The following is a 12303-nucleotide window of genomic DNA, read 5'->3' as shown; positions in this document are numbered from 1 at the left end:
CCTCTGTTCAAATGGCAGGAATAGATCAGTGACAGCCGGCCGAGCCCAGCAGACAGAGGTCACTGCCTCGGTGAAATCAACTGAGGAGACGGGGGGGTGGGAGGGGTTGGGCGGCTGTTGCGCGTGAGAGATACGCGACTGTTTGTGGCATGTCAGAGAGGGGGGACTGTTTGCGTGAAGGTAGCTGACACAGAAGCTGCTGACGTTGTCAAGCCGCACCCAGACGCTCTGATTCAGTGGACGCACCTAACCTGCAGCCACTCGCGTCCCTTATGATTATCTCGACCGAATCTATAATTACAGTCTGCCCTGTCTAATAAAATACATATCTTCAAACCAGCGTGCCTCCGTATATTATCCTACTCTAATTTCTGAAGAAACAGAGTGAATGAGAAATCGAGAAATGCGCTGCTGCTGGTGGTTGTGTGTGTTTGTTGTTAAAGGTCACTTGTAATTTTCCCTGCCAAATCAGCATCAACAATTTCTCTGGCAGGCTTTTTCGGCATTGCGTCGGAGTGCGTGTGACCTTTTTCAGTGGGCAGATGATAACCGTTTCCGCCGAGACAGGAATAGAAAACAAAATGACCTGTTTAGGGACCAGAAAGGGCGGCGTAAGCAGTTAGTTTGCAGCCTTGGCTCTCCTCTTTGTCGAGAGTGAGAGAGAGAAAGAGAGAGAGGGGGGAGGGAGGGGAGAAAGTGAGTAAGTGGAGTCCGAGAGATAGAAACAGAGATGGAGAAGAAAAAATGACTCCGTAGGCAAACAGTGTGTTCAATGATGTTCCCTGACCTCGGCCTCTGGACCAGCGCAGTGTGGCTTTCCTTCCCTCCTCTCCTGTGTGTATGTCTCATCTTTAGCCGGGGCGAGAGTGAGGGAGGCGCGATGGGGAAGACAAGCTGAACCCATGGGGGGGGACGATCGGTGACCTTTCACCCACATCTGATCCTGCGCCATGCCCTGCCAATCCCACTGTAACCAAACTTGGCGCAAAAAAGTTGTTTAAATTCCAATTGACAGAGATCATTTCGCTGAGCCCTGGACTACACGAGTAGTGCTTTTTAAACAGTGGACAAGGCCTCAGAAAAGCTTATGGAAATCGGACTTCAGAGGGAATTAGCTGTAAGTTTGGATAAACTACGCTCTCATCTTTTTCCTTGTCTAGGTGCAGAATTAAAACTAGAAATGTACCAAATCAGGGAACAAGTCTTGCCGAAGGAAAAGCTCTCAGCACAAGACGAAGTTGAGGCTGCAAAAACTGAAATAATGACTACTGTATGATGTGCTATTTAAAAACTACTGTGGTTTAGTAAAAAATTCTTCCCATTCCCCACGCTCAGGGCCATGTTCTCACCCATTTTTTCTCTGCCCATTTATTTTCTCTTCACAGCGAAAGCACAAACTTTAGAAATCAGGGCACAGCGGCGTACGGGTTAAAGATCTGTCTTTGAGGGTTGTTAAAGCTCTTCTTTAATGCCAGTAGAGGTTGAGGGATAAAGGATTGGCAGGAGGAAGCAAACCACGTCCACCCATGCTGCGGAACATGCTGCTGTGGAAAATGTCAGTTTTTTTGTTAATCTCCCTCCATGACAGTTTGCCCGATACTCCCAGATGGGCGGCTTTGACAGCTCTCAGGACGACACCTAAGTGGCATCCAGGGGATTTGGGTTTAGGTCAGAGTTAGATGGACTCTCTCCTTGGCTGGGCACAGCTTTTGGGGACTATTCTATCACAACACACCACATTTCTTCACTTTAACGCAGGATAAGAAGAAGGGCTTTTGGATCGTCATTGTTTTGACATTTGAGGCCATTTCTCATTTAGATCTGTTCCTCCAACCGGGAGCCAACGTTTCCTGTCTTAGTTGTATTTCAAGTCTGTTCTTTTGTTTGACAGCGCTACATTGTCTTGACCCGCTGTTGACCTCTCACCTCACTTGTGACCCTATAGTTGGACACCCTGGAGGCTCTGGGGGAGGAGATCAGTGGGATGGCACGCTGCCCCTATGACTGCAAGCACGCCAACGTCGCCCTGTTTGCAGGTAAGATTGAAATGCATCCGTATCATGTCAAATTTACAGTTTACTTATCTGTAATGGAAGTGCTAATGCAAGTCCTTTCCTGTGGCTTAACATGAGAGAACGTCACACAAGTTTCCGTGAGGTGAAAATAGATTAAGTATGTGTGATAGTACTCTAACTGCCATGAGGCGAAACCATTAATCCTAATTTCATCCTATCTGCACATATTAAACATTGGAACATGTTTGAGCTAGATGGGAGAGTTGAGTCTATTTGAGCAGGTGGATTAGTTGCGGTTGTGTTAAATATCGCTCCTAAGACCCTGCGGTGTCTTTCTTACGGCGATACCCTGACAACATGTCAAGAATGAAAGCCAATCTGTGTTACATGCGCTCGAGCAAATCAACAAACTGGAGGCCGCGTTTGCTCAGCGTCAGGAATTTCTCTGCTTTGTAGAACCCTTTTAGAAACACACCGAAAGTGCTTTCTCTAGCTTCTGCCGTCGTCCTCTTCATCTCCCGTTCGCTTTCTCTCGAAATGCACGAGCTCAAAAACAAGTCGCAAGCTGATGGGACCAGAATGAGTCGGCTTTCCGTTGGCTGGGGTGAGATTGTTCTGAGGCACCAGTACCCGCAGGCTGCTAAAGACATCCCGGTCCCCGTTCGCCTTTGCTGCGAACTGATTTATGGCGGTATTGATGAGCCCCCCCCCCCGCCTGTTTAAAGCAGAGGAGGAATGACAACGCCTATAGCTTTGACCAGTTAATGTGTAGCAGAGCTGCTTGGAGGGAGCTGGAAGCACTGAGTAATCAAGAGGGTTCCTCTGACTGCCATCCTTTCAATTATGTAGTTTGAGTTTCCACTGTGGTTATAGCCGAGGCAGGCTGAGGTCATGCTGGTGGCGGATTGTGTTTGTGGAGCATGTGGCGTGCACGTACGCTCACGCCAGTGTGTCGTTCTGTGCGCGCGTGTGTGTGTTAACGCAGGGCTCCAGTGTTTGTTTGAGCTTTGGAAGTGTGTTTGCGATAGAGCAAGCAATTACAAATGTGCAACATGCTTAAGCGTGTGCACAGCCCTGTTTGTTGTCCGTCAGAGAGCCTCCTTGCTTTGTGTGGTTCAGTCACTCTCCAGGTCTGAGCCATCTGTAACGTGTTTGTGTATCCAGCCGCAGAGAGCAGGAATCTCTTGAGTGGCTTTATGTATTTTTCTTTATACTCCCTTCACCTTTTTCTTTTTTTTTTTGTTCTCTTCCTTTATGGCTCTCTCTTCATTCTTCTGCCCTCTCCATCTCCACCTTTTCCTCTTATTGCTCTTTTTGCCGTCTTTGCGTTCCCTCTCCAGACGGCAAGCTGTACTCGGCCACCGTGACAGACTTCCTTGCGATCGATGCGGTCATCTATCGTAGCCTAGGAGACAGCCCGACTCTGCGCACTGTCAAGCACGACTCCAAGTGGCTGAAAGGTGAGCGTGGGACACACACACACACACACACACACACATACAAACAAAGTCTATGTGGCTGGAAAGCACCAAGCCGACTTGACAAGCTGGAAAAAAAACAACTTGTGTTTGCGTGCTCGACCGTGTGTTTGTGATTTATGATTTGTGTGTGAATGTAGGTACGAAGAGCAGCAGCACTTATGCTAATGCTGCATGCTCTGTTTGACGCAGTCATTTTGCCAACCTGGCCCGGTAGAGTTGATGTAGCCAGTAAATTGCTCTGCCCCGGGGAGAAACAAGCACAAGTCCAGCCTGTCAGAGCTCAATAGAGAGATCCCTCTCTCCTTGCATGCAAATTGTTTCGTTGATATAATGGATGATAGATTGAGGCACTCAAGGCTCACAGTCGGTGCCTTTCTGTATAATATGACAGATATTCTGGCTGTTTACTGTGAAATATGGTGTCAGAACTGTTTTGTCACGGTAAAAACGTCTTTTTTTTTCTCCTCCCGCAGAGCCCTACTTTGTCAAGGCAGTCGATTACGGGGGCTTCATCTATTTCTTCTTTCGGGAAATTGCTATGGAGTACAATACAATGGGGAAGGTAAGCACCCTGCCCTATTCTCCCGCTATTGTTTGAACCGTAATCAGAGGTGACTTCCTATTTACCAGGAGAATGAGGAAGTGCCTGAGGAAGCTAACAGGATATGGGTGTATCACATAACTGGAAGAAAGCTTTCAGGAGCTGTAAAGTGGCCAAACATTTTTCAGTAACAGATAAACGCTGGGCAGGATGCAGGACCTAAAATAGATCCAAAAACAAAAATGCGTGGACGTCTGGAGATCCCATTTTGAAGTCTAAATATACCGCTTGAATTGCACGTCTGCGTCCCTCCAGCAACGCTCCCGTTTGACCTATTGTCTGGACGTTTCCCCAAGAGGAATTTCACCCAAGTGTTTCTGAGAAACGAGACGGAAAGGTTGAAAAAGAAGCAGACTTTCCTCAGGTGTTACAGTAGCAGTCAGACATTTTTCTATTAATCTTCTCAATTCAGTTTTGGACCCTGCCCTGAACGAGTTTAATTGGATACCAGGTATGAGATAATCCGTAATGGAAATGAATCACTTGATATGTATTCTTCAGAATAAATTAAAGGGAACACACAAGAGAGGGTGAGAAAGAGAGGGGACGGGAACGGAGCAGAGGTAACGAGAAACAGAGAAATAATGGATTCGCCGCCAGAAGTGACAGCCATGTGTTATACAGGGCATGAATACAGATCAGGCCTCTCAATCTGCTGGGTGTTTTGAAAAGCAATGTCAGTATAATTATGCATGTGGTGGTAGAGCTGATGGTGCAGAGAGCAATTTAACATCCACTGAATGATATCTCTTCATTATTACAAAGTAGATTGGCCTTGCCTGACAATGTGAGCTTTATGGCAAATTGATCAATCTGCTGTGGCGGGTTTGTGTTCACTTTAGTTTTAATGTTGGATTGTTAAATTGCTATCTGGAATAAATATTTCGTTACACGAGTGAATTAACAAGCCTTGGCTGAGGTATTTGTTCTGTGCTCGTTCGTGAGTGTATGTGTGCCGGTAACACACAGCGAGAAGAAGTGTGAGAAACTGAAATGGTGTACGAGATGTTACAAGAAGTGATATTTCGGTATCAAGCGAATGCAAATTCTGAAAATATGACGTTACTCGACGAGCCTTGATGAAAATGTGTTTGGGATGCAGTAAACTCACCATTGACGCGTTCAGGTTACGCACCCTGTTTTTTTCCCTGATAATGCCACATGGTGAACAGCAAATCCGTGTTGTAAACGTTAGCCGTTAGCTACTGTGCCGCAAACAGCTAACATTAACGGGAAGTGCCATTGATTTATATCGTGATGCATTCAGGCACCAGTCACTAAACATTTGAATTGGGCGAAGGCAAATTATAACGCTGTCATGATGTGTTCAAATGTAATCTTGTAAAATGCGATTTTTGGCGAGAAACTTCTAACGATTGATGTAACCATATAAAATAGATATTAGAGAGTTGATTATGGGCTGTTTTACCTCTACAAAAACTAGTACACAAACAGTACTAAAGGAGTATGTTGAAGTACATGGGATCTACTGTTTTAGTTTTTAATGCAGGTGGTATCGACAACTAAACTTCGTGACATCCCTGGTATACAGTGTAACGTAATTCCACATTCAACTCGACAGGCTCCCCTGATCTGTGTAAAACGTTTTCTGTAATTCTAAAAGCTCTGTAATGTCACAGTGAACAGACCCATGTAGGCACTTGTGAGAGTGTGTGTGTGTTTTCTGTGCTTTTTCTGCATGCGCTCTTGCATCAGTCGTAATGCACGCATGGGTGAGCGTGTGTATGTGTGGTTGTCTGCAGTCGCCTGTGTGTGTGTGTGTGTAGAGATCTGGTTTAAATGCATGTTCGCTCCCATTCACACTGTTTACTCTAGGGCACTATTTCAGGTCAGAGTTAGATTTATTGCTGTTAAGTATAGTGTGACAACAACTAATTACAATACTGACTGTGTGATCTTACGGCAGAGATGTAATTACAGCGCCGGCTCCTATTTGAAGCCGTGTACTTTACATTTTCTGTTGCCAGGTGCTGACTCTTTAACAGCATATCAAACACACAAATGTACTCTTCTGTGTCTTTAACTTGCTGTAAAGTGATGAAATGTTGGATTAACACACTGCGGTGTCTCCCAAGGATTTCTATCATTCAAACGACCAAAAAGGGCCTGTAGTGTGTTCTGCCGGGAACCAAACGAAAACGTTTCGTATCCTCTGATGTTCAAAGTTCATTCTTGACTTTAAAAACAGCAGTTGAGAAAACAATCTCACCACCAAATCCTTTTATTGGCTGTTATTGAGCTTTTGGTCATATCAGTGATCTCCATTAGGAGCTTGGCCAGTTGTCATGGAAATGTTTTTGAACCGACTGAATACCTCTCTGCTCACTGCTCCATATTCAGAACCGTGGTAACGCCGTTCGGCTTGCTCAGACGCCGTCTTTACCATAGCAATGCTACTTTAGGAGCAACAGTGATTGGCGGTACCACGGTTTTGCACTGGCACAACTCACGTTGCCGCAGTTTCACACGCGTGTGGGGGAATTACAGTGGTTTTTACTTCAAAAAATGCAAAAGGTTCTCTCTCTAGAGCTAGTGCACGACAGACTCCGTGAAGAGGACCAGCTTCCTATTTAATATTGTATATCCAAAAAGATGAAATGTATTCTTTGGTTACAGTTTTGTTCAACCAACTCCTGGCCCTTAAAGGGGAACTTTCTCCATTTTTCTTATGTTTTACTTTTGTTGCTAAGCGAAATAAAATAACAAAATTACCTCAAGTGAATCTCGCAACGTCGGTTGGTGTTGAGCACAGCTGTGTGTGTGTGTGTGTCTCCGTCAGGTGGTGTTTCCTCGGGTGGCCAGGGTCTGTAAGATCGACCGAGGCGGCTCGCCCCGCGTCCTGGAGAAGCAGTGGACCTCGTTTCTCAAGTCTCGCCTGAACTGCTCCATCCCCGGAGACTCCCACTTCTACTTCAACATCCTGCAGGCCGTGACAGACGTCATCCACGTCAACGGGAGGGACGTAGTGATGGCGACCTTCTCCACACCTTACAACAGGTACCCACGAGGAACCTTTATACCAGATTTGAGGGAAGCAACAGATGGAAGTGATTCGTTGAGGTTGTTTTATTCGGCTATCCTCATTTACTCTGGTCTCACACGAGTTCACGCGTTGTCATCAACTGTTTTGCACTTTCCATTTATTAGCACGATCATCTTTCCTGCTTTGAAGGGCCTTTTAAAAATGCCCTCAATTCATCAACATTATGACAGTCTGACCTTTATTAGTAGCGTGTGGCCCATGCTGTGCATCATGCCAACAAGTAATTCCTGAGACCGCCGGGTCAACATTTACATGTCCTGTCCAGACAGTTGTGCTGCTCTTTTTTTGCATTGCAGGTGTTTCATCTTATTTCTCCCTTTTCAAAGTCCACATGCAGAGCTGCTTTCATATTCATAGGCAGGGGGAGTTGTTATCTAAATTGAAAATTACCACAAATCCACAACTCGGCTGATAGCTCGCACATATTGTAATTTTTTCCATTTTATGGCTGCTATTTAGCCGATAAGACAATTGCTTGTGACGATGCAATTGAGCATGGTTAATGGACATCAAAACCCAATGAAGCACCGCCTCTGAAAATTGCTATAAGCGGCAGTTTTGATCCTGGCATTAATTTTCCATTTCATAGTCAGGGGCTGAAATTAGAGGGAGCACATTCAGAACTGGGGGGCGACGCTCAGGGGTTTGTGTCGTCACATCGTCTGTGTGTCACTCGCTCACAGGACGGCTCGCTCACCATCCATCCGCCTCGGCAGCAGCCCGATGCAAACAGACACGTGACTGTCCAACTTTCAATTACTGTCATATAGCAGCTAAGCCAAGAATTAACAACTCTCTGACCTTACTCTCTATAATACCACCCTTGTGTACTCCGTCTCCCCGATGTCTCCATGAGTTTAACCCACAATGCAACAGCCAGAAAAAAATGCAGCCAGCTGTGAGAGATTTCTATTTTAAAAGAATAAACAATCCCCTAGTTCCAATTCTAATTTATGAGAGCAGATGCACGAAAAATGTAGAGAAGTGAGTCAGCAGTCTGTTATGCGTTGATTCCACTCGGATGGAAAGAAGCCGACGGCTCCGCTGCTAACACAAGACGGGTGCTTTTTCCCCCCTGAAATGAGAGGCAATAAAAAAGATAATCTGTTGTCTGGAGTTCTTGCCCAACACTGGACTTGTGATGAACTCTGATGCCTCGAGGCTTTTGGGGAAACCCAGTCTAGGAGGGACGGGTTAGGGAATGTGTGTCCTCATGAGGCTCGGCAGGCAGAGACACTGTAGCTCACAGACTATGCAACAACACTACAGTGTATGCACTGATGTAATGGCCTTGACACTGCAATCAATAGGAATAACTTCTACTATAATTAGCACCATGAATCAATGCTTTTAAAAGAAATGGAAAAAAACTGCATTGCTTTGTGAATGAGTGAGGGAAGTGAGGATAAAGAACTTTTACTTATCACGGCAAACTTGACCATATCACCCGGCGTGAACAAACAACAGCTATAACGAGCCGTCCTCGAGGGATTTAACCCCTCTGAGAGACGGGTTGCAAATCCTCGTTTCTGTCACTTGGTGATAGTCCAAACTTGGCCAGGTGTTTCTTTGATATGTTCAGATGAGAGGACCGTTTACGTGAGCTTTTGTCTGTGTGTGTGTGTGTGTGTGTGTGTGTGTGTGTGTGTGTGTCATGGCAGTATTCCAGGCTCGGCGGTGTGCGCCTATGACATGGCGGAGGTGGCCAACACGTTCACAGGGCGTTTCAAAGAGCAGAAATCCCAAGACTCCACCTGGACGCCTTTTCCTGAAGACAAGGTTCCCAAGCCAAGGTACAGCAGCAGTTAATTAACCACAGCACACGTGAACACAAACGCACACACAGGATTTGCACATGCATAAGTCACACAGTGTCTCTCTCTCTCTCTTCCTCTCTTCCTTCTCGCTACTGGCGAGATGTATGGTCCGCCTTGTCATTGCATAAGACTTGTTGAATCACGACGTGTTAATATCGCCGCATTTTTAGCTCGTGTTGCGTCACTTATCAATACGTCCCCTTTTTCACTAAGGGATTACACATCCTGTGTCACACCGTGGCGCACTGTATGCACACAGATACCACCTCTTTCTTCACAGTTGCACCCCCCCCCCCCCCACATCCCATTACCTCACCTCTCCCCCACACGCAGCTGCATCAAAGAAGGGCTCGGTATCAACAAATGAAGCATGAGATCATTTTACAGATGGCTGGCTAATTCCACAAATGCACCAGCCTGATCAATCTCCCATCTATTGCTTGCTAATTAGCGCGCTAAGAGCTGCTCTTCTATCCTCCATTAGAAAAAAAACTGATTTACTACAAAGATCCGGGCCACGATAATTGTTGCTACCCCGTGTGTGTGTGTGTGTGTGTGTGTGTGTGTGTGTGTGTGTGTGTGTGTGTGTGTGTTCCCATATGGCTGAGGAGGCGGTTCCCCACCAAAAGAGAGCGCGAGCTGTACTCTCTGTGAGTGCACATTTAATTACCTGTTTATGTTCAACAAGGTCAGACGTCGCGTGGATGCGATAATGTCGCCGAAGTTGTTGTTCCCGCGGCGATTGATGCGATGAATTTCATCTCTCATCTGCTTGTGCGTCCGGTCCTTTTTATCTGCAGGCAAACAGACGGAGAGTTGTGACAATGCCACCTAGGTCCGGCCCCACAGCAGACTGCTCTCCCATGTGTTACACCCTCATGCTGAATCATTTACAGATTTTTTTCCGTATTTAAGAGATGTCTGCTTCCGTTCGGCTCACCATATGTCTGTTGACATAAATGTAGCTGCAGCAAAGAAGATCTCATAGTAGGCCTACTGCCATTTCTTTTTTTTACAGTGACAAAATTGTTCTGCTTTCCCTTCATTCAACAAAATATTAATTTCTGAGGATAATTTAACATTAGCATCAGCTGGCTTGAACTCATCGCTTTGTTTGTTTGAGGAGTTCACCTCGAATAGTTAAATTACTCCGCTTCCTCTTGCAGGATTGCATTTTATAAAAAACTATATTAAAACAAAATGTTTCTTTGAAATGCTGTCCTTTCCCCTCCATAGACATGATAGAGATATAGGAATGCACAGAACGGCTGAAGGATTTTTCTTTATTACTGGATTCCCTTTATACTCGTGTCTACACACCACTACTTAAAAAAAAAAATAATTTCATTGGCAGACGAAGAAATGCATTTCTCTTGAGTACACACACACACACGCATGCATATATATTTTGGGTTTGGTCCTTGACATGTTGACAGTGTCAGACGTTCAGGGGCCAGCTGGCTAATATTACGTGGTCTGGCAGGGTATCAAAGACCACGCAGTAAAGGGGTTTTACAAGCTCTCGGAGGTGAGATGCCTACAAAGGGGATATGCTATCAAAAGCTGCTTCTTCTTTACAAGCAGCTCACCAACTCCCTGTAAAAGGATCAGATAGATAGAACGTCTCGGTGCTTTACTGCGAGTCCAGGGGAAAAAAAGACATGTTGTGTCCTCACCTTTGCCTTGACCAAAGCCTCTCGGCTTGCGAGTTTAGTCATTTATGGCTGTGCTCTCCTTTGAATTTATGGAAGTAGAACTTTCTGTCAGCTATTGGAACTCTGGCCGTGAAGAATTGCTCAATCAAAAGAGTCAATTTAACGCTAAAGGAAGGTCTGGCTCAAAACATTAGCATTCCGCTGTGGTATTTCACAACCGTCTTGGTCGGCGCTGAGCACGGGATGCGGCGACGGTGCAATTGCAAAATAGATAGCGCAGCCTGGGAAGAGGAAGAAATATACGGCCAATGGCAGCACCATCGAAGGGTTTTTTACTTATTTTTTTCTTCATCCCTTCTCTTCATCCCCCCTCCTCTTCCTCCTCTCCCTCCGTAGGCCTGGCAACTGCGCCGGCACCCCATCCATGGAGAAGTACAAGGTATCCAATGAGTTCCCTGACGACACGCTCAACTTCATCAAGATGCATCCACTGATGGACGAGGCAGTGCCCTCCATCGCCAACAGGCCCTGGTTCCTCAAGACTATGGTCCGGTAAGTATCACACACTCCAAAGGCTTCAGCCCCAGGACAAGAATTACTCTCATTAAAACACAGTGGCACAACACACACCAGCCGCTGACCTATTTTCTCTGCAGCAGAGGAAACTCTGATCTACACTTTACTATCTCTCTCCCAGAGTGGCCGTGTGGTGATGACAGAGTAAACAATTTGAGTTCTCATAGATGTTGGTGTTTTAGTTTCAAGTCCATTCTAAGCCCTTATTAAGAGGATGATCTCGCAAATTGCCTGTTTGAATCCTCTGAGGATCTGTCAAAGAGAGAATACTGGAGTAAAAAGTTATTTTGTCTGTGGTTGATTTTTCTACGGAGTTTCTGGAGTTGGGCCCATTTCCCCAAAAGCCAGTGTGCACTGTGGCTGATGCCGTTTGATCATAAAGGTCTGTCTGGCTTTTACAGCTACACTACCCAGAGACATTTCAGCCAGCCTCTTGGGGGGGGGGGGGGGGGGGGGGGGGATACGACAGCGCACCCCAATCCCATCGGCAAGGCGGAACTCTGCTGACAGCATTTGGTGAAAAGTAAAAATAAAAAAAACTGAATTCTAGCTTTTAATTTGGTCCTGCTTCTGAATCGCAGCTGCTTAAGATTTAAGGTCAGGATTGCTTGCCAGGCCCTTGACAGGCCTCAGCGGCAGCAGCATCACTTTAAAAAACGGGCTACATGAAGAATTCTTCACAGGTTTTTACAAATGATTTGCATCGTACCACCGCTGAGGTCTGACCTACATACCGAGCTGGCGGTAGGCAGAATACGAGCGGCTTTCATCAAGGTTATCCCCTATAACTCTCGCTGTTCATTAGTGCGCCGAATCATACAACCGTATTATGATTAACACATTGTATCAGTCTTTACGTAATCAGCAGTCGGACCATTTCATTTTGATTTGCGATGACACCGCGGCGAGCAGAGCCTCGCGTGCCAGTCAGAGGCAGGAGTTAAAAGCCTTATGTAAGCTCAAGAAGCATCATGAAGAGGAGTGAGGCCTTTTTACGATGTTTATCTGTCACGGTCTCTACGTACTGTAATACCATTCTTGAGCGGAAGTCAACTGGAAACAAAATCAGTAAAATGGTTTTAAACCTTGTTACG

At 45.8% G+C, this 12303-nt stretch overlaps 1 protein-coding gene across 2 annotated transcripts in view; it reads left to right on the top strand.

The window, feature by feature from the left end:
- Nucleotides 1-12303, top strand: part of sema6a (sema domain, transmembrane domain (TM), and cytoplasmic domain, (semaphorin) 6A) — a 55626-nt gene that overhangs the window by 18372 nt on the left and 24951 nt on the right. For both annotated transcript variants that reach the window (XM_076099596.1, XM_076099595.1), the window contains exons 6-11: nucleotides 1946-2036; nucleotides 3356-3475; nucleotides 3970-4058; nucleotides 6898-7115; nucleotides 8823-8954; nucleotides 11030-11185. In XM_076099596.1, coding sequence (XP_075955711.1) covers nucleotides 1946-2036; nucleotides 3356-3475; nucleotides 3970-4058; nucleotides 6898-7115; nucleotides 8823-8954; nucleotides 11030-11185 — 806 coding nt within the window. The remainder of the gene's footprint in view (nucleotides 1-1945; nucleotides 2037-3355; nucleotides 3476-3969; nucleotides 4059-6897; nucleotides 7116-8822; nucleotides 8955-11029; nucleotides 11186-12303) is intronic.

Source organism: Anarhichas minor, unplaced genomic scaffold, assembly GCF_050575085.1.
Source record: "Anarhichas minor isolate MPS153535 unplaced genomic scaffold, ASM5057508v1 ptg000025l, whole genome shotgun sequence".
In the NCBI taxonomy this organism is placed as follows: domain Eukaryota; kingdom Metazoa; phylum Chordata; class Actinopteri; order Perciformes; family Anarhichadidae; genus Anarhichas; species Anarhichas minor.
This window is presented reverse-complemented; position numbering and strand designations above follow the sequence as displayed.